This window comes from Numenius arquata, chromosome 23 (genome assembly GCF_964106895.1).
Source record: "Numenius arquata chromosome 23, bNumArq3.hap1.1, whole genome shotgun sequence".
Taxonomy (NCBI): domain Eukaryota; kingdom Metazoa; phylum Chordata; class Aves; order Charadriiformes; family Scolopacidae; genus Numenius; species Numenius arquata.
The window spans coordinates 4213648-4236488 of record NC_133598.1 but is presented as its reverse complement, the minus strand read 5'-3'; the positions used below and the strand labels follow the sequence as shown (position 1 = coordinate 4236488).

At 44.8% G+C, this 22841-nt stretch overlaps 1 protein-coding gene across 3 annotated transcripts in view; it reads right to left on the bottom strand.

Moving 5' to 3' along the window:
- Positions 1-22841, bottom strand: part of TANC2 (tetratricopeptide repeat, ankyrin repeat and coiled-coil containing 2) — a 213886-nt gene that overhangs the window by 144213 nt on the left and 46832 nt on the right. For 2 of the 3 annotated variants that reach the window (XM_074162698.1, XM_074162699.1), the window contains exons 2-4: positions 19226-19297; positions 15578-15580; positions 13841-13909 (exon numbers count right to left, since the gene is read on the bottom strand). In XM_074162698.1, coding sequence (XP_074018799.1) covers positions 13841-13909; positions 15578-15580; positions 19226-19297 — 144 coding nt within the window. Of the gene's footprint in view, positions 1-13729; positions 13910-15577; positions 15581-19225; positions 19298-22841 lie in introns of all 3 variants that reach the window. The other variant, XM_074162697.1, reaches the window with a different exon arrangement.

Below are 22841 nucleotides of genomic sequence, written 5' to 3'. Positions count from 1 at the left end.
ACCTCCTCTACACCATCATTACCTGGTGCAGTGTCCTGTGCCCGTCTACAGCAATCCCTCCCTGGGTTTGGATTCATCACTGGATGTTGGTACGTTGGAGTTTGGTATGACAGTGGGAAAGCTTCCCCAGTTGCCAATTATTGCCATCAACAGGAACAGCATTGCTCACAACAGTAATTTAACAGTTAAAACACACAGAATTATAGTGCATATCATAATTTATTTAAAGGTAGGGCTGGAGGTTTTTTGGAGGGGGGCAGTTGATTGGTTTTGCTGAAGTTGGGATTTTTTTTGCATTTAGCTCTTTTTAAAAAAAGTATCTGGTTTGGTCATAAATATGTGGTTATAGTAGAACCTCATCTTGGCAAGAGAGTGGATTTACTGTCTTTGTGGCATAGCTCCTTCGGATTTACATTGTTCAGAAGAGCAACAGTCACATGAATGAGGTGCTGGACAAGCTTATCCACCAGTTCAAACTGCTTCCAGAAATTTCGAAGGATGCCCAAGGAAGAACTGCAGAAAGCAAAGGGCTTCGACTTTTTTTTTTCCCCTTCATTAAATGAAATAAAGATGCAAACCTTTGACAAAAGCTTAAGTTTAAGGGGCTGTTTAAATTCACTCAGAAACCATTCTCTGTAGTCACATACTCATTAAATAGGAAATTGGACATTCTAATGGGAAAAAAGAAAAAACCACAAAGAACTTAAACCACCAACTTGTCTAAATAGATCTTGATCTGAAAGATTCTACCGCTGAACAGAAGGAAACTCTTTCTATAATTTTTGCTTCCTAAAGAAACAGGGTAGATAGAAATGCATATAAAACAAATATTTGTCTATGTTACATTTATGGAGAAAAATAACAGAAACGGTGTAAAAGAATACACTGGGCAAAACTAGAAGAATATAGAAGAGCAAGCAACAGTCCAGATCTTTCAGCCCGGCATGAACTAACGCGATACTCAAACACATCCTGCTGAAAACAAAGGTGCAGAAACAAGTCTTTGTCTTCTTCAGAGGTGACATTTCCAAACGCTGGGAGAGGACGATGTCAGGTTTGAATTAGCATCTGCCAATCCAGCCCGACGAAAGCCCACCCATACACCTCCTCTGCTGCAACGTTATGGTACCCGACACTGTACAACAAAGGGCACTACAGCTTCAGAAGCAGCTTGAGGTGAAGCTGAGTTATAGCTGCAGGATTATCATGCAGTGAAAGATTTATAGTGCAAACCCACTTATTTCTGAAATCAACCTCTAATACAAATCTATATACTAAGTACTATTTTGATGCAAACATGAAAGCAGGAATTTAATCTTGTGGGTATAAACAAATCAAATGTGTGATGTTTAGATGGTTATTTCATAGCAGCGTTGGGTACTTGGCAATCAGAAAGACTGTTTCAGCACAACAATGTATTTATACACAGAGAAGTGCCTTCTGTTCAAATATAAACTTTTAACAAACACGGTACAAGATACAACTAAGCCCATATGTTCCACAGCAGCGATTCCTTCACTAGAAGACAATGAGGAGTTATTCATTCCCATCCCCATATCCAACCTGCCCTCGGATTAAGTGGGCAGCAGGAATCCGTCTGTTTTCCAGAGCAGCACCAGCAACAGGTAGGGATCCACATCGCTCCTTTCTCTTGTGAAAAATAGAAAAGCCTTGAGAAATGTTCTAACATTTCAGAAAATTTTCATCTCTCATTTTCTCGCCTATATATAACCAGGCCGATTTAGGAACATGATTCCAAAAGTATCTTTTCTAACTAGGGGTCTGGAGGAGGGAGGGAGTGAGAGGATAAAGAAATAATTGTGTGTTTAAAAAATGCTGAAGAACAACTGATTGTCAAGACCTAAAGCAGCACCTGGTGAGGCCCCAGGCCCGACGCAGTCTGCAAAGGTGTCGGACACAGAGCTTCCAGCAAGCCAAGAGTAACCCCTTCCAAACCACTTGGTGAAACCAGGCCTAGATTTAGGATCATGGAACGGTTTGGGTTGGAAGGGACCTTAAAGCCCACCCAGTGCCACCCCCTGCCCTGGGCAGGGACACCTCCCACCACACCAGGGTGCTCCAAGCCCCCTCCAACCTGGCCTTGAACCCCTCCAGGGATGGGGCAGCCACAGCTTCTCTGGGCAACCTGGGCCAGGCTCTCACCACTCTCACAGCAAAGAATTTCTTCCGAAGATGTCATCTAAATTTTCCCTCCCCAAGGGAAGAGGCACTTGGGCAGCCCATCACAAGCCCCAGCCAAGTTTAGACCGTGATCGACATGGACCAGACCTGTGTGTCCCATCAGATGTGATGAAGGAGCTCTCCAAGCTCCAGGCTCCAATGCGTGGCCTTCAGATACAACATAGCACACGTCAGGACTCAAAATATCTGGTTTGATAAAGACAAAGATACTCAACCAAATAAACTCTGCAAATGAAGATTTGCTTTGCTTTTGCCTTTTTTATTTTTTTTTCCCCTATTATGTCAAAGTACCATTTCAGAACAGTTTGGGTTAATTTGTTTTCTCATTTCATTTAGCTGTAGGATGTTTATTCTTTGTTGACAGAAAAAAAAAATGCTCCCCTCCACACGCAGCATGAAAATCTCAGACCCATCAGCTGTAGCTGCACTTCAGCAAACTGGGGGCTCAGAGGGCTATTGTTTAAACCGTTAGAAAAGCTGATGCTGGAATAAGAAAGCAGCTCATTTAGAAATGTATACACACATTGTCTACTCAGAAAAAAAAAAAAATCACCAAAAGCCAAGTCTTGGCAACAAACAACATGTTTTTTCTTAATGGAGTGCACAGAGGATGGATGGATCACACTAATGAATATTTTGAGGTGCAAGAACTATTGGTAAAGGTTTCTGTCTCCAGAAGACAGGCAGGTACAGAGAATACAGCTTGAATGGTGGGCCAAGGACACCTTGATACAACTCCAAATGATAGGCATGTGGTTAAATCAGCAATACATCCAGGAATGGAATTACACAGCACCAACACCTTCTCAAGGGAAGTCACCACAGAGCAAGGAAAGAGACGGTGAGTGCCAAAGCGATGGTCCAGAGCCATGGACCGATCTCCATTCTCAACCTTCCGTCTGGTCTGGGCACTGGCCAGGGGTCAGTGATGAGAACCCAGTGTGTGACCCATCACAAAACTGTACACATGCTGCCTGAGCTCTTCATATGTGGCATCACTCCAAACTTAGAGATACCGAGAGTTTTGGTGAGCCTGACCAAAGCTTCCTACACCATTAGAGACAACCGGGTACAGATCTCATCAGGAATTAACTCTTCCAAAAGTAACGGTCAGCGTTCGGGCAAGAACCCAACCCAATAACCCAGTGTGACCATGCGGGACACAGGGAGAAGAGTTTCCAAACCAGGTTGTCTCGTTGCTATAGAAGCAGGAAAGGATTAGGAAACAACAGCCCAGTTGGAGATAAGGGCTCCCTCCAAAAGAGTGTCCTGTGAGGCCCCTCTGCTCACAAGAAGAGGCACCATCAAGTGCACAGAACATCTTTGAGGGCACGTTCTAGGAGCCGGAGGAGGAAAGATGTAGAAAAGGGAAGAGCAGTGGCCTGATTTAACTCCACAGGAGGCTTCCCACACCACCTTCTCTTGCTATAGAAGCCTCTTAGCTATGTCTAAAAATTAAAATTCTCACACACCAGACGTGTAATCGTGACAGATGCTCCATTTTGTGCAGCACCAGTGTGAAATAAGGACAGACTTCTAGCTCGGAGCTTCTGAAAAGCCATGGAGGCTCAGGGCTGTTTTGTTTGCCATTTTAACGTTATCTGCACTAAACACAAACCTTTGGGGTTCTCCCCCCGTTTAAGCTTATACACAAATATCTGAAATGAAAAGCTATTATCACCTTTTCCCAGCCCCAGCGCTGTGATGACACGTTTACCCCATCCTCTGCAGGTCTGAGCAGCTAAACAGCCTCAATGCAAAGAAAAATAATAAATATATAAATATTTGCTGGGGAAGAACAAATTGTGAAGGCTCTGCAGGGCATCTCACACACAAACACGAAGGGAAAGCGGGGAAAATGTGGGATTTTCTGCCTATCTCTACTACAGTTTCTATTCTGTCGATATGGAAGGCAGAACCCACGAAATAAGAGAGTTCGTTTTGTAAGCAGCATTTGGGAAAATCCATGCTAAAACGGGCTAGCGACTTCCAAAAGCCAATAAATACGACATGCCAGGTTTTTCCTTCCTTCCATTTAAAAATAAAAGTTACATCCAAACTATCCTGAAATTAATGCAGAGATGTCACAAGTTTGACAGGCCTCCACGAAAAGCCCTCACCACAGGATTCGGTTTAATTCAAGAAGTTACAAACAGACGTACTATTTAACTGTATAAATTTCAGGAACGTTTTTGGAGCCTATAAAAAACTAAGCGGGAAATTTACCAATTTCCCATAAAGAATTCCGTTTGTTTAATAAAGATCAATGTACAATACGTGGGTATGCACAGACACATTCATCCACCTGTTTTATTTCTGCAAGCCCAGTTGGTTCCCATTTAAGTACACGGCTGTCAAAACAACTCACAGCTCCAAAAATAATAGATGAAGCAACCCAAAAATGAATAGGAAGAATCGACAAAACAGGAAAAAAACCCCAATATTCAGCATACATCTTTGTAAATGAAGGAGGATCCTTCTTCTCCAGCAGATTCCGGTGCTGGAGACACTGGGGTTTGCCCATCAGGGTACAAGACAGGAGTGAAAACCCAGGTGCCAAAACCACGCTGAAATTGGGGGGGGGGGGAGGGTGTGAGGGGGTGTGTTTTATGTCATTTTTTAAAAGGGACGACTCAATAATTCTGACAAAATGCAAGTTTTCCACTTGTGTTAAACCTCCGGATAGCCATGGATTGCAACGCATCAGGGAAAATTAAATGGAAAATGAGTTATGCCCAGAAAAAATACATTATGCATCTTGAAAACACACACACACACACACGCCAAATCTAAGGGCACTTTACAGATAAGTCGGTGCTTGTCATCCCTGTGCCCATCAGAAATTCAAGAGTGGGCCACAAACCCAACCTCCACTCCCACAGCAAAGCCACGAATTCCAGATCAATGTCATCCTGACGGTGTGACAGTTAAAGAAAGCAATGAAAAGCACTGTGAGCGTATTGCGAACGGCGCGATACAAAACCACCTAAAAAGGATGAAAGTCTGTCCCGACACCAACGATTTTAAGCACAACCCCCCTCAAAAATCAGATGCCACATGAGCACTAGGCACTTGAATAGCTTCTTCTCAAATTCTACCTTGAAAACGATTGGTTATATATTTGTATTTCTTCCAGTAGCATTGAATTAAAAAAAATCTCACTCTTTTAGTGAGAAGCAAATATCTCTCCCCCAGCACACAGGGCTTCTATAATCCACTCTAATTTGTGGTTATTTGGTAAAGTAAAAGGAAAACCTTAGCTCAATCCCATTGTTCCAAAATTTTAAAAACAAAACACTTGATAGCTGTAGTATTTCTCAACTCCCTCCTCAGTAGCTCTATTTTAGCAGTGCTGAAGAGTGGAATATTTTCATTGCACGTTCATTTTCGTATGTGAAATTCTTCACATCCTACCGAGCAGGAGACAAACTCAGATTATGTAAAAGTATTGCCACAACCAGAAGAAAAACAACCCAAGCAGCATAACCCTTATTGACACTAAAAAAACCTTTAAATGGCTTCCTTGTAAACTAGGAGCATCCGAATCCCTATTCCACACCGGTTTTCCGCAGAGTTACAGGAGGCCAAGGAACACCTAACACCGCTTAAATCAAAGCGTGTCCAAGACAAATTGTCCAAATAAATACTCACAGGGCTTTGTTTTCTCTCCCCATCACCTGGGAGCGTGGTCCTGCAGCAGGGGGCAGCCAGGCTGGTGTCACTCAGGGCTCCGCTGCCTTTGGAGCAGCACTTGGGTCAGACCCTGCTCCGGTCCCCCCCCCGTCTCCCCAGCGCTGGCTCCATTCTGCTGCTCACCACGTCAGGATGATGTTACAGGTGACACCTCCCGCCGCTGATGTCAAGCTCCCCTCCCAAAAGCGCCACCACCATCTCCCTGCGGCGCCTACGGCCCCCACCGAGCATCACTTCTGCATCCTCCCCGTCCCCGGGGAGCAGGATCCAAGCTGATTTTCGACACACAGCCTTCTCTCTTCGTTAAGTCTCTCGGCATTAAAGAGCCTTCCCTTCCAGAACGCTGCAGCAAATGTAGACTCCACGCCTCCCTCGGGGGAAGAATGAAGTATTTTTACAGTTTCTTTCTATGGCGCAGTTTAATTTGCTCTTTTCTTAGAGCAAAGTGCTGAAAGAATAGGTGAAGAATGGCGCAGCACACCGGAGGGAAGGGTTCACGGATGCTCTCCCCAACATTCCGGAGTAAGCCGAAGGGCTAGCAATGCAGCCCAGGACCAGAGCTGATGAATGGTGCAGTGCTGCTGTTGTCATGGCAACTAAGAGAAAAAAAGCAGCACCATATAAGGAGTTGTGACATGGATTCTGGGAACAATTTATACTAAAAGGCTGTAAGCCCTTGGATGCTTTAAAGCTGCAGCATCCCCTTCTCCTCGCCTGGATACAGGTTTCATTGTTCAGGCTGAAGCAATCGGCACAAATCACGTCGCGTCAGTCCGAGACAGGTTTGCATTGAGAGCATTGTACCAAAACACAACGAAATAGCACGGTTTTGCGGCGCTTTCATACAATTTCAATTGCAGTAACTGAAATTATTCAGTAAGGAAAATGGCAGGATGCTAACAATGACCCAAACCAACGTCTGTGAAATCCGAGGTACCGGTGAGCCCCACATCCCCAGGCAGCTCGGCGCAGGTAAGAAGCTCTGTCTCCACGGGAGCGAGCCTGAGATGAACCAACCTGCAGCACCATCAGGTGGCTGAAAGCCTGAGCGGCACTGCCACCCACCACAGCGCCAGCCGCTCCTCCTCCAGACAGCAAAATAGCCCCAAATTAACCTGTACACCAGGCGCTGCTGCGCAGCCGAGGCTGGCAGTGCCCCTAAAGCATCTCCGGATAAAGCAGCGCGGTGAAAGCCAACCTGTACAGACAGTTGCCACAGCGGGCTACCAGCACGACCGCCGCTTCTGTTCCGTGCTAGCACGGGAGAGAACACACCACGTTATTTTACACCGTCAACAGATGCTCTGCACTTAATGCACGTGCTCAGACAGACAACATACCGCGATCAAAAGGGCTGCAACTATTTCATCAAAACCCAACGCCATGCTGTAGGTCTGAACTCTTTGCCCAGCGAAGTTCAAACTTTCAGAAAACCTTTCCATTTATTATCCTATTTTATTTGGCCAAACACGTACCAGTGCTGCCAGTGTCTCCCCAACACTCACACACCTACGGCAACCGCCTCATCACCTCTCGCCTTCACACCCGGCTCAGTCAGCGCTACAGCTCGAGAGAATAAGAACCCCCAGAGGGCTGCAGTTATTAATCTGGGTCTGTCACCATGAAACAACAAACAAAGAGTTTTAAAGCAAAGGGATCTCGGCTCGTTTCGTCCCACAATTACAGTTATCATCAAGAATATTTAACCATTTGATGAAGACACAGAGAAGGAAGAAACTGCAATCCCTACGGCTATTCCCAAGAGATACAAAGGAGGACGCAGAGGGATGGGGTGATGACCCAACACTACAAATGACAAGGGTGATGGCGGCACAGGGACGTTGCCCGTGGGTGTCCCCAGGCCAGCTCTGGAGGGTGTTGAGAACCACAGTGGTGGGTTCTCAGTGGTGTCACACACAAGAGCTTAGCTCTGCTCTCGCCGTCTCTGAAGGACCCAGTGGAAGATACATGTTGTCCCCGGGAAAGAGGATGCTCTTAATGGCCTGAATACACCCAGGAACATCCCTGCTCCTTGCTATGAAGTTTATTCTCGGGGAAAGTTCCCACATTCCCAGAGCACAAGGAAGGAACGTTCTCAAAGCGGGGGATTTGCAAGGAAAGCGATTCCTCAGGTCCATGTCTTCAAAGACACCAAAGCGTCTAATTCATGCTGGATGCAGGAAGAAGGAGGCCTTTGAGAATCCAAACCTAAGCATCTACGTCACTTTTAGAAAAACATGACTTATTTCCTAAATTTCTTGATAATATTCCCCTCTCCTCCCCCTGTGCATGGGCACTCACACACACATGCTCTTTCGGAGAGAATCCTAAAGCTTGCAATCTGTCATTCAACAGAAAAAAATAGAAATAGCCAAGTAGGGTGATGAATAAAGTTATCCCTGCGCATATAAATGTTCAGCACGTCAATTAAAAACCTTTCCCGAGGAGGAGCGAGGGGCGGCACAGCGCTTTGTGCAAACCCTCTGCACGTGGCGGGTGCCACAGCCATAGAATAAACCATCGGCAGCCGAGCCTCCGGGCCCAATATCCTGTCTTTTGACCTAAAGACAACCCCGGGTACTATTTTTGGCATCGATTCAGGAGAGCACTTGGATCCATCCCTCTCTAGAAGCACCCTCCTGAACAGCGATGCTCTCCTGAAGGAAGGGATACAATAAAATTGCGTTATTCCCGTTGCAGCCATGGCTTTGAGTCCCCAGTGATAACGCTTTTGGTGTACGGCGGAATATTTAACCCAATGCTTTTGAAAACGGTTACTCTCTTTGTGCAGAAGCAACGGTAACTTTTAAGTGCTAATTTTATTCCAGATAGAAATCAAAATGGTGTCTTCTACACACTCATCCTGGACTGGCAGGGGTTATTTTTGTTATTTTCTTTTTATTATGTATTTTTCACATTACACTTGCTAATAAAGCCACTGTTGTTATAAAAAAAAAATATATATATATATTAGACAGCATAAACTGAGGTTGAACACACAGATTATTTAAAATATGTTCTTAGCCCCTGCTGAACAATAGGTTTAACAGGCGGGAGAGGGAGCGCTGATTACTTATGCTCACTAGTACTTCACCCCTTAGAGCCACAATGACCTTAGTTTTTCTTAATCACCAGACTATTCAGCGGAGTGAAAATTGCAGCCACACTGAATATTTATCAGCCTCCGAATCCCGCCAAGTGCCCGCGCACGGAAAAACCAGACACCAACACCAGCGAGAAACCTCGGCTCTGGAAACTTAACCACTGCGTAACCTGTTCCTGTGGCTTTTTACCAAAAATGGATATTTTAACTTCTCTGTGGATGAAAAGCTGACTTGTTTACAAATCAGCCAGGTTAAGAACTTTAAAAGATATTATAAATAAATGGATAAATAAATAAACACCATTGCAGTTTCTACTGGGCAAGGTTCTCTGCACCACACAGATTTCTTTTCCTTTTTAAAGGGCTAAGTTAAACCCCAAATTAACGTGACACCCACTGATGCCCATGAGAAGGGACCATCCCAGTAGCTGCTTTCTGCTCCCTGTGGGACCTGACAAACCTTCTCTCCTGCACTGGAAGGGACACACGCAGGTCCAGAATGACCCGAGATACTTCAGCCCTCGAACGTGGGGCAAGTCATCGTGTGAGGAGCCTGAAAAGTCTTTTGTATTTAAATTTTCATCTCTGAAGAATTCCAGAAAGCATAAATCCAGAGGTTGGTACAGTCACGTTTTGTTGCAAATGGTCTTAGAAATTAAATCTTTAGTAATAAGGAAAAAAAAAAAAAAAAAAAGAAAGAGACAACAAAGTGTTTTATGTGAGAAATAGCACCATTCCGCTATCCGACCACTCCACAGATATGGAAATTGTGACATGAATGGGTTAGTCACACACAAATGTATGTAAGAAGCAAACAGCATGAAAAAGCCCCTACAATTGGATAATTTCTCAACAATTTTCTATGCTCTGAAGGTCGCTTTGAAAAATCCATGTGGCAACTGTCAGAGGGACAAAAGCCTCTCTTTGTAATACTCCAGTTTCCCAGAATCACCCTCATCCCTGTTCCAAAAGGAATCACTGCTGTTATTGTGTCGGATTAACCGCTGGACAGGACAAGGAGACAAAGCAGAAGAGGAAACCATCCCCGTCAGCCTGTGAAACCTCTCCACGCATCCGCTGTCAAACCGCCGGCTGCTTATTTTTATCTGAAAGCTCCCACAAGCACAACCAAGATTTTTGAACCCAGTCGCTTATCAGTTCTACCGGATTGGAGTAACCTACGATGGCACTGAGGAGACTTCTGTAAAATCAGAGAGGGGTACTGGGCGAAACTGGGGAGAAACACATCAAAAAAAAAATAGCGCGAGGCTGTGAATTCGTCTTCACAAGTCTAATATTAACTCCAAATTTTCTCTACTTTACAGATCATGCTGTTTTACTAATTAATAAAACCGAGGAGAGTCTTTACAAAGTGCCAGTTGATGGCCACCAGTTAAAAAAAAAAAAGATTTTTATTTGCCGATGCAGTAAATGGTCACTCAACAGCCGTCTCTCTCTGCAGCTGAGGGATTTGTTTTTTTGCTTTTTAAAATCTCTCAGATTAGTAATAAATAAGAGAGACGGATGATAGGGAATAGTTGAAGAAATGGGATAAATACTATGGATAACAAAGAGCAGAAAGCATTACCTTCCCAGTTCCTTTACATGTTACCTTAATGAAAGCAAACAAATTCCCATAATGGCTGCATGAGGATGTAAAGTAACCCCCTTCCTTTTACAATATCAACAGTAAATTAAACTAATAATTTTAAAAATCATGCTAATCCACCAACACACCGAAACACACTCTGAATTCTAAGTATACGAGGGGCTCCAGCTCCACTGCAGTCATCGAGACGCGGCCGTGCAAAACACAAGCATGTGTTTCCATGGAATAGGAGATTGGGTCTAGCTGGAACGGGATATGTTAAACAGATGGAAAAGGAAAAGTATGGACAAAACGCAAATAGAAGGCAGACGTTGTCTTCTTCCCAACCAACTTCCATGAGATTCTTGTGTGTGGCCCCAAAACGGACCTCCCAACAAAACCGGGAGTCTGCACTTTTCTTCTCCTACTTTTGTGTAATAACAATTATCAGCATTTTATTAACGTCCCCCTGGTTTGTACACACCTTGTTCACATCTGTATTTCATCACCTACACTTTCCAAAGCAGAGGAGCAGACCTTCTCACCAGCTGAACCTCTCCAGCCTGGCTCGACCAGAGACCTCGCTGGGGCCGGAGCTGCCCGAGCCCCTGACTCCGGCATGAACCACCAGCCCTTCCTTCCAACCGCCACCTGCGAAAGCCACTGCTGGAATTCCAGGATCTGGGCTTTTGAGGAACCAGCGGGACGCTCCAAACGGCAGCCCTGCCAAATCCACCAAAAGCTTTCCGAGTCTGAAGCTAAATGGAGTCTGACCTGTTTCCACCTGGAAAAAGAGAATTACGAATCCATGGAGCTCGTGTGCTCGGCTGAGCTGCGTGATTTGGAGAAGCGGGAGGAGGGCAGTGTCTGCTGACAAGGCAGAGCTCCAGCAGATCGCACCAGGGCAGCTCGCTGAGCAGGCAGCAAGTCGTTAGAGAAACGGAGCTGCAGGGGTGTAAGAAAAAAAAAAAAATAAAAAAAAAAATCGCTCTTTCCATGGGGTTCGGCTCAAACCCCCTGCACTTATTTCAGCAAAGAGCAATGAACTGCTCGAGTAGACACACAAATATAACGTCACTTGGAGCTACAACAGGAGAGCAGAGAAACACAAAGGATCATAGTCAAAACAAGGGGACAGAAGAGTAATAAATGAGGTAAAGGTACTACAAAGGCTTCAACTATTTGTAAAATAGAATGTTTTTTATCCTAACTGAAAAAAGGCCTGTGGAACTGGCTCACATTACCTGCCTCTACCAAGGCAGCCACACAAAATAAAGAAGAAAATCCCTGCAAGTAACTCAAAAACTAGAAGGAAGAAGAAACTGGATGAATGTGAGGATCATGGGAGGAAACTCAGGAAAAGCAGGAACACACGAGCTATATGTTACACCATGAATTAAACAAGTACAGACATGCTGCAGGGAGAAAAAATAGCCTTGATTTATTTGTGTCATTTTTCACAACCCATGCTTTTTGTGGCAGGAAGGGTTGTGGATTCCACACCTACCCATTACTTTGTGACAGGCAAAGGGGGAAAAAAAAAAAAAAAGGAAAAAAAATGGGTTCATGGCAAGCACACACAGAATTCCCACTCGCAAAAAGTAACTAGAACAAGAACTGACAGGGGTTTAGAGACACTAAGCTGAAATGCACTGCATTTTGAAACTGCTTTTGTCATCTGCCACTGAATTTTATCACTCTCAAAGTCAAAACCAAATTTTTAAAAGTCAAGTTTGTTTTAGCAGCTGCTCTGGTAAAGTGCAACACATTGTGTTCTCGGCTGTTCCGCAGAAGAGAAGGGACAGAGAGGAGCTCTGAGCATCCAGCGGCACAGCCCTGACTCCCACTGCAAACTGAAGGATACTCTTAAAAAGGAAAGCATTTCAAAAAAACCCCAAAATCCACAAAAACCCCACAAATTCTCCAAGTGTCACATCATCAACCCTCCTGAAGAACCATCCTGTGAACTACAGAGCTCTCCTCATTTCCACTAAGAAGTTGTCTTTGGCCTTCACGTTTTAAGGCAGAACTTCAGCCACCCTGTAGAAGTTAGAATCATAAAATCATAGAATTGTCTGGGTTGGAAAAGACCTTTAAGATCATCTAGTCCAACCATCAACCTAACTCTGATAAAAAACCAAAAGAAAACCATACAAAAAAACCCCCCACATCACTAAACTATGTCTCTGAGCACTAAGTTCTTAGTGATGGGAAACTCCTGTTGAATACAGCCGAGTAACGCACTGAAAATTTCGTTTTAAAGTATTTTCACGTCCTTTTATTTGTTTATCTGCCCGATTCTCTTGCACCTCTGGAGCTCAGACTCACAAGACCCCTCCAAGCGACTCTGGCGCGATTCAGGAATCTCTCCCTCCCTCCCTTTCCCATTTCTGCCTTCAGCAGAGGGCAGGGAAAACAACAGGGACAAAGCGTATTGGAGCTCCCTTTAGATCAGATCCAATTATATCGGGTAAAACTTCTTTTTGAAGGTTTCTCTCAGTACAAAGGCAACACAGTGGCTGATGGGTTTTAAAGGTGGGCATGGAGGAAGGTCAGATTTTAGGCAAGAAGCAAGTTTCTCAAACTGGTACCAGCAGAAATACAACGTCAGGCTTTTAAACGGATGCTGGACTCCGAGTGCTTTAAAGTCCAACTACTTTAAAATCTCTAGGTGTTCAAACCACAACGCCAGCAGATTGGATGAACAAGATAGTTTAAAAATATACACGAACTATGAAAAAAAAAAAAATCACTTTTCTGTAGAAGTTTATAATTTTTCTGATGTATTCTCTCAGCATTCAAAATTTTAGCATAAAGGTCTTCCAAATTACTGTAAAATTTCCACTGTGCATAAACCACACTACGTAGTGGAACTGAAACACGCTCTGCTAGAAATTTCTCAGAAAACTGGAGAATATTTGTAAAACAGAGAGATCGTTTTCAGAATAGAAAGATTTCTCTGTCGGCATGAAATCCAATCCGTTCCTGGGTCGGACTAAAGCGGCTGCTATAATAAACAAACCAGGACTTGTACACAGAAGCTTGCTCAAAGCCTTTTCTTACAGATTTTTTTTTATTTTTTTTTTTTTTTTTTGCACCACCGGACCTTAAATGCCCCACTGAACTTTATTTAAAGTCCTTACCAGTTAACTTCTTCACAGGTTGGAGTCGAACACTGATAGACTGATGTGTGAGTAAGGGGGAGGATGGAAGGGAGCGGGACATGCCCTCCATAATCCGAATGTGCTGCATACCTTCGGTCACTGGGAGTGGCGGAATAGCGTAGTCTGGTTCAAAAGCACAGTCGTTCTCTGTGGAGGTGCCTGGGGGGAACAGAGAAATAAGAAGGAACTGATCAGAATAGAGGGGAGTCTCCAGGGTTTGTCATTGCTAGACAGAGACGGCTGCTTTCCCCTCCTCGGCTCGGATGGGCCTGACACCTCCCTTCAATAAACTGCATTTCTGGAGCAGCATCTCAGCCCAGCTCTTTAGATTATGAACAGCATAACCATGAAGAATTTATTTTGATTTTTTTTTTTTTAATTTGTCTTTCAGAATCCCGGACTCCCCACTTTTAAATATAATTCAGACAAAGCAATAATCCTTTTACTGGATTTCTTTACCTGTTCTTTTTGTGCCTTTAGATTATCTATTTCTAAAAAAACTTCCAGCCAAATTCAATTTCAACATGAGGACCTAAAAAAAATCCCCCAAAACAGAGGCACAAAAGCCTCCGAAAACAGCCACCTCCAACGCTCCCCAACAAACACCCAGAGCCGCACAACACCTGGATGGGATCCACACGGAAGACACCAGATAACTCCACAACAAGTGGAGACAGAACAATAAAGGCACGCAGTGCTAATTGTTGCAATAAATATCAGTGACAAACGAAGAGGGAGTGCTCCAGAGCAGCAAGAGCTGGGAGCAGAGAGGTTCCTCCTCCGGAAACCTCTGGAAGCACTTGGTTCTCCAGGAAGATTAACAACCCAACACAGACAACTGATCGGTCGTCTGCAAAACCAACTTAGAACCGTTAACGTTAATATTTCATTACAGATAATGTAAGTTCACACTCGTGCCACACCTTTAAGAAATGGATTTTAGCTTTTAGTGCCTGATAATGTTTTTCCTCCATAAAGACATTTATTATTCGATTTCCATCGGATACCTGTGTGGTTCTCAAAGGCTTGCGAGAATACGTATGAAAGAGAAAATGTCTCTCCTGGATACAAAGGCAGACAGACAAAAGTGGGGAGAAAACAAGAGGGTAAATGCCTCAAATACGTGGTACCCCAGAGGAGATGATGGACTACTCCAGATCACCAAAGGACAACGTGAACAACCCAACACGCTGCTTATGATCAGAGGAAAAACCCACATTGAAATAACTGTCAAAGATCTTGGGCAAGCTCCTGGAGCGTAGTGAGAGGTGCTATCGTCTGTGGCTAAAACCCATCCGTTACTGGTGCCAACCCCCAGGAACACCTCTCAGCATTTTTTTCATCCTTCTCTACCAGAAACCAAAGCGAACACTAACACGCTTTGCACAAACACTGGGTGTGACAGTTCCAAATGGGACTTTCACACTCTTGCTTCCTCAACGCTTGCCACATTCCCAGCATATTCAAAGCCTAATCCTTACAGAGGTGCTTCTCTTCAACTCCCCTACGCTCCAGTCAGTGTGCTACAGTTCGGTATGTTTTATTCATCAGAGACTGTCATTATTGCCACAAACTATGAGCCAGACACTGATGTTCTTCTGTTCATTTCATGCTGCTTTAATTAAGCGTGCACACAAATGCTCTAACGGAGTCCATCCCTTTAAGGAGGAACAGATCATTTTTAGTCTTTTTTTTATTATTATTAAAAGATGCTGTTGCTGACAACATCCTGCCTTTTATATTAAATATATAAAATATACATGTGCATATATATGTGTATATTTCTTCAAAAAATATTTGGCTGTAGTAACAGAAAGCTGGAATTACCGCCTTGCCCCCTTTCCCTGCAGTTACCACCATTTCTACCTGAGCAGAACATGGCTCAGCCTCACTCCTCAGCCCGAGACCGTCCACCCGAGGTGGCCGTGTGTCACTGTGACCCACCTGCCCTTAGCACTGCCTCGTTCCCGACACAGAGTTGGTGCTTACAGCCATCTCCAAAGCTTTCCTCAGCCCTCATCAGTCACACACACCGGTGGTACTTTGGTGTGTTAAAACTGTGTTCCTCTCATGCCATTTTGGTGTCCACAAAAGAGGTGTCTACAGCCAAGCAAGTTGTCTAGAAGCACATCTAGAAGGCAGGGAATTTGGGACAAGACTCATCTAAAGACATGTTTTAGGTTTCTGCTGCAGGAAGAGAAGAATCCCAGCCCAGACACTCCACTGGATCCACCCATGACCTCCCCATGGACTACAAAGGGCGTTGAGGGCGACAGGCAGCCTCCCTGCACCCAGCCATGCTCAGCATCACCCCGGGGTCTCCCGTTGGGCACATCTGAGCAACACACAACGACCACAGCTGACGAGGCAGGAACCCCAACACATCTCAGATCTCCTCCCATCGGGCAGACGGGACAGATGAGGTACGTTGGGGACACACGTGCTCTCAAGAGCAAGCCTCGCAGACACACAACGCAGGGGACAGTGCTACCGCTTCAGCAGAGACCAAAACCTCAAGTCTGAAGATCTTGTTTTTAAGTTTTTCCTGCTAATCATCCAAAAAGATGCAGCGGCTCCATTAGTGCAGTTGGCCATCATTTTTCCAGGAGGGCACAATTTGACAGCAAGCTGCTCATACAGCAAGAAAAAATTGACTTCTTCCAGCTGTGCGTTGCCAATTGCAATTATTGGCTCCATATATAGCTTACTTGACAGAAGCTGATGGAGGACCTTGCTTTTCCCAGGGTTATTGCGCGCTGAACACCTCTGCTGACTCTGCAAACCCATTCATCATCACCTGCAGCGCTGGGAAAGGCAAACCCACACCAGCATCCACACAAACAAGCTACGGTGTTTTTTCAAAATACGTTTTGGCACCAGACACGAGAAAAAAAAAAAAAAACAAACCAGATTTGCCCTCATTGATTTTGATTCTTAAAAACAAAGTTCGAATCTCCTCGGGGTAGATTTGGGGGTTTGAGGGAACTATAAACACTAAGCATCTTCTGGAACTTACGGTCTGGCAAAGATCTAAAATCTGTGCATTTCACTGGTTATTATGGTGTAAGCTCCCAGTATCTTTGACCAATCTTTACCTAAAACCGAGGGCAACTGGGGGCAGGATCTTGTAAAGGAATAAAAGTAATGATAGATTTGCAAAGTTTTCAGGAGTATTTTCCCACTTAAATTTCAAACGCTTTACAACAAAACCAGTGAACTCGACCAAATACCCACAACGTGCAAGTTTCATTCCACAGATGTCCAAATGTCTCTCATTTGCCAGAGCAAACAAACACACAAACAAGGTAATTGAAATAGTCTTAAATTTGTTCCAGTCAGAAAGAATATTGGGTTTATCAAACCCCCAAATTAGGGCTCATTCACGGCTGGACCGGAATTTTGGCAGTTTGTCTATAAAATATATTTAAATAAAATGTTACTGCAAAGTGCATATTTGAACTAATAAACTATTTCCTTTGGTATTCCAAGATAATAAAGCTTTATGAACAGCTGTAATGCTTGGGCATCACGCACAGCAACATGGAAATTTAAACACAAGACGAGCACCTCATTTCAGCTGGCTCGTTTATCTGAGCGTAATAAAACCCTGTAATTATGAAAAATAGGTGTTAACGTGTGCAGACAGAGAGCAACTTAGGGACACGGAACAGGGCAAAGTTAAAGACAACACTTTTATGGAGCAGAGAGAATTCCACACTGCGGAAAGCCTGTGTCCACAGTCACACCCATGGATCCAAACGGGAATGTTTAGTGAAGGAGCTTCTTTCTCTAAGAAGCTGGAAGCATTTTTTTTACCTGTTTCCCCTCTACTGCCCCTCGTGCTGAAACTTCTTGCCACCTGCTGCAACTCCTACAGCCATCCCCATTGAACAAACACATACAGGTTGGTCATTCTTTGGCAAGTAAATATTTGCAAAAAAAAAAAAAGGCCCTATGTCCTCTGCCCCAAACCCAGTACTTTTCCACAGTAAATGGGCTGAGGCGTAACCCGGGAGTCTGAAATGGGGGTACGGAACCCACCAGCATCTCAGCTGCTGCGTCTGGTAAGGACAAACCACGGGCCAAGAGCAGACACACGGACGGACACCACGGGACTAAGGGCAGGGAATGTGGGCAAGGTCTGGCCTCCAGAGGGAACACATCGGCAACATCATCTGAGCTAACGGTGGCTGGAAAAGAGCAACCATTCATCCTGTATCCTCAAAGCACAGAAACTCAACACTACTTGTATGCAAGCTATCATGGGGTACGTGCAGCTATAAATTCCCTTATCCCTTCCTGATTTTATTTAACTCCTCTATTTGAAAATAAAAAAAAACCCTTAAAATAATAAATTATAAAATAATAAAAACATCCTACGCTAACAGAGCGGTTTGAGCTGCTGATGTTTCACAGGGCTTCAGGGTTTTAACTCTAAATTCCCATCGCCCTAATTCCGATCGCAGGCTTCAATCACTCGCAGTAATTTCGCCCGGGCAACTCTGGAATTCTGCCAAAAAAAGAACAATGCTCTGGAGAAAATGTCTCCGTAATAAGTCATTAGGACACCATGACAACAACAGGCTTCAACCTAAATGAAAGGAAAATTATTGCTGCAATCCGAACGAGAAAATAAGTGAACGCACCCAGCACCTACCAGAGCCACACCTCTAAAAAACGCTTCTGAGTCTCAAGAGCTGTGTGAAAAAAAATAGCAGCATTTTCACAACCCGCACAAACGAGCAAATGCTTAAAACTTTAAGTAAGTGACTTCAAAGGAGCCGTCAGCCAGCGCAGATCTGAGAGCTCTGCTGTCGGTGACAGAAATCCCCTTCCACGGCTCCGGTGCTCGGCTTTAACCACCAACTTATTGTGAATGATGGATACTCAACAAAAGAGTTTGTAGAATCAATATTTAGATAAGAACTATTTTCACTACTCTCTCCCTAGGACCTTTTGCCCTGTTCCTGTAGGATGAACAAAGCAAAACCCACCCCACGTGGCCGTTCAGCCCCAGGGCAGGAACGCACCGGTCCCATCCCTGTCACACCATGGGGCTTGGGGACGAAGGATGACCTGGATGTTGAGAACCAGCCAGTTCTCCCCTTTGCAGTCAGCGGGGAGGGCAAGCGGTGGCCCTATGCCAGTAGCCCACTGGTGTGTGCTGAAGAAATCCCACACCACCAGCTCCAACAAGCGTCCCTCCGTCTGCTGGACGGAGACACCGTACGCTCCACGGGCTGCACCTTGAGTTCCCCTCAGGTCCTTCAGACTAGAGAACCACAGCCTGGTTTGTGAGTGTGAGTAAATTCGTAGCTGTGCGGGTAACAACGATGGTTACAAAACTCCGTAAGATGACACAGTCTTAGGAAAAAAAACAACAACAAAAAAAAAAACCCAAAACCACAAAATGTAGATACAAAAGGCGAACAAACGAGAAACGAGTCACTGCGGCAGAACAACACTAAGGTTTACCTTGCCCAGATCGGCTCTGGCGGGAGTCTACACTTGCCTGTCTTCGGTCTGGTGGCTCCTCGTTCCCTCCATCTGCATGAGAACCAAAACAGCAGAAGTAGAACATCATCGTGGACAGGTCAGGCAGGTGCAACTTTTCCTTGAGCCCCATCACCTATCTCCTAGGGCAGCGGAACAAAAGGTCCCTCCTGCAGCCTGAAACTGGGGCAAACTCTTCTGCTGACCCTTCCAGCTTCTCCCCAGCTCCCCGCAAGGGAAATCTGGGAGGTCCTCAGGATATAAAGCTGGCTTTTAATTTCTCCTACTGACCCCACAGATATTTGAATGAAATAGTAACCAAATTGTGCAACTTCAATTAGTTCCTTCACTTTGCACCGTTATATCAAAATATAAAAAATATTAAGCGTATGATGAAAGCGATCCAGGTTCAAAAAAAAAAAAAAAAAAGGAATAGTCTTTGAAATTGTTTCCCTTTAAAATTATTTGTCAGCTAAAAAACGGGAAGGCTGGGAAGAACAAAACCACCCTCATTATATCCTCTTGAAACTGTTTAGGAAAGCAGCTATAGTTAACAATAACAAATCCATCTGGATAAATGCAGAGTGGGACATTGTGTACAATATTCTACAATTATTTACATGCTGGTCTTCATCGATCAACCGACCAGATTAGAAACAATAGATACGCACATCAATATAGATGCTCGAGCACCCAGGGTTTGTGCAAGCCGAGAGCAGAAGGAAGCCCAGCTATGCAGGCTGGGAAAAGGCAGGAGCATTTAAAATGCAGGATGTATTTCAGGGGTTATTACACCTTACGGCAGGGGGAGGGGAGCCTTTTATAATCTTGAAAAGCAGTTTTGAAATAACTGAATTCTTAAATAGCTGGTTAAAAACTCCACAGCTGATTTTAGCACTTATACTCTTTGATTATACCAAAAGCAGCTGCACTCTGCTATGTTTCTAGCCCTGTATATCCCTTAAGTTATCTGCTGGGTGGGCCTATTTTGCCAGAAAGTAATTCAACTTTATCAACTCCTGTTACCCGTGAGTCGCGTGTGCTCCTCTGGCTTGAAAGGCAAGTTGTGTATTGAACACAACCGCAGGACTGAGGTGGTGACCCAAAATTTAAGTCTACCAACACCCCCAAAAACCCCGACCACAGCCCAGGCTACGGAGAGGATTTTTGCTTCCCCTTCCCCTGGCAAAACGCTTCCAGCTCCCAGTTTCCACAAAGCGACCTTGAGGCACCTCGAATGGGGCCAATAACACAGTTTTCTGTCACCTTTGCGTTTTTCCCTGCTCATACAACAGCTGCACGTAAAGGTCACCCTCCCGACGCCAGCAATCCCGTATTTGATGTCAACTGCCCGTGCCCCAAGAAGCCACCGCGACGGCCAGGTGACAGGGAGGTCACAGACCACGACATTTTCCCTGCTCACTTTTCTGTTCTGGTTGCAAGGAGGAGGTGACATTGCAAATCCAACTGCAATTTTGACTTATACAAGGAGCTTTCATTAGCCTGGAGATACCCTCTTGGGGTTAGTTACACGGAGTCCTCCTACAGTCCGGCTGGCGCAGAAGAGTATTAATCTACTGGAGGATTAACAGATGATTATCTCTGTATTTTCACTTGTAATACACTACGTTGGGTTTGAACAGAGGCTTCGCACACAGATACCATCATCATTGCTAAAGGGCGCCCAGCTACAATCCCACACGGACAACCTCAAAGTTATGAAGAAAACAAAAAAACCTTTCGAGTTCCGAACGCAAATACACAAGGAGCGATAATTATAAGGATGGAAAGTTTCAAAAGTCTAGGGTTACAAAAAGAAAGTCGCAGATTAAAATCAGGAGTAAAACCCTGTATTTATCAAAAGCCACATAATCGTCATCAAAAGACAAACTCAATGTATGTTTTTTGCACAGTTACTGTGAGGGACACCAGGACGGCCCGGATAATCCCCAGATAATCCACTGGTGGGTCCTGGCAAACCTTCCCCCAGTACGGAGCTGGCGAGAGGCTGGGCTGGACTGGGTTTGGCGGAGGAGATGTGACCTTGGAGGAGGTCACGCATGCAAAGGGCCGGTGACCTGGTAGAGATGGAACAATGGCCCCTCCTGCCCTGAGAGCAACCCAGGAGGTCCCCAGGGTTGGGAAGATGCAGCACAGTTGGGTTAAATTATATTTTTTTAAAAATCTCTGAAATAAGACTTCAAAATCTTGCAAAAATGCAATTTTTGTTTTTAAAACTATGGGAAAACTAATAAATGTTTGGGGACGTGAAACTCATTTCTAACTTTTTCTTGAATTCATAGAGTAACTTTTTGCAATAAGATTTAGACGACAGCTTAACTCTCAGTTCCCTTAACGGCAGCCAATATTTCCTTACGTTAATCATACAGTTTCCCTATCATAAAGAGATGTTCCAAATTAACTTTAAAATGTCCTTATTCATCTCAAAGAGCTACATAATACCCAAAACAACCTCTCATACATGCCTGACAGAGATGGACGAGTTTTGTAAGTTAGGGGAGAAAATTAAGGAAGGACTTTAAGGACCAAATTGGGCTTAAAACCCAATATTACAGTAAGGGCTGCCTGACCCCTCCAGTGCTGCTGGGTGGGATGAATTCTGGGGATGAAGGAACAGACCAACTATGAACCTCTGCTCAACTCCAATTTTTTTTTTTTTTTTTTACTTTTACATAACTGGGCTCTTTTCAATAAAACACAGGTTGCCCTCCCATCCCCAGCACGGGTTTGCTTTAGTTCAGCCCCAGCCCCACTCCTCCTGCATTCAGAAAATCAGTGAAAAATAAAACCTCGTTCTCTGGGGATCTCATTCCCTCTCTCCCAGCGGCAAGCGCCACCAGCCCCAGCGTGGGACTGGGGACCGACAACAGGAGAGCGGCTCTTGCTGTTGCGACAGGAGGTGCCCCAGGGAGACCGGAGCCAAAGCATCGACCCGTGCTTCATCACGGCTGGTTTGCAGCTCTTCCAAAATCTGGGTCTCCCATTTATAGGAGCAACAAGGGTTTTCCATGACACCGCTGTTGGTAGGGAGGAAACGCAAGCTGATGTTTGAAAGACAGAAGGCTTTTACCCAACAGCTTAACCAGGAATCTAAATCCGACTTGGATTTTCTACAATGGAATAAATCTTCATGCCTAGGTAGGAATTAACCTGTTTAAGGATGACTCGAAGGACAGGATCTCTCCTGCACAGTCACTTGGACACGACAAAGCCAGCCCTCCTGTGCTGAGAACACGCGTTTGGCTGCCGCGGGCAGAGCCGGGGTGTCCTGCTCTCTCAGGGATGCGAACGGTGACAACTCCTTCCAAAGCCACCGGGTCTGAGACGGGGACCTGGTGCACAGGAGCCAGACTCCGGCGGCACAGATCTCTCAGGTAATTTGCAAGTTACACAATATAATAATGGGGAGAGAAAGAGCACAGCGAATTATCTTTCTGAATCAACTGAGGAGGATGGGGAAGGAAAAAAAAGCAACCTGCTGACTCAGCATCTATCATGCCGTTAGTCGGCAGGCGACTGAGCTCCCCCATCGCTGCTGCCGCTGCAGCAAAGGCTGTAGGTTGGGTGAAGCCCAGCA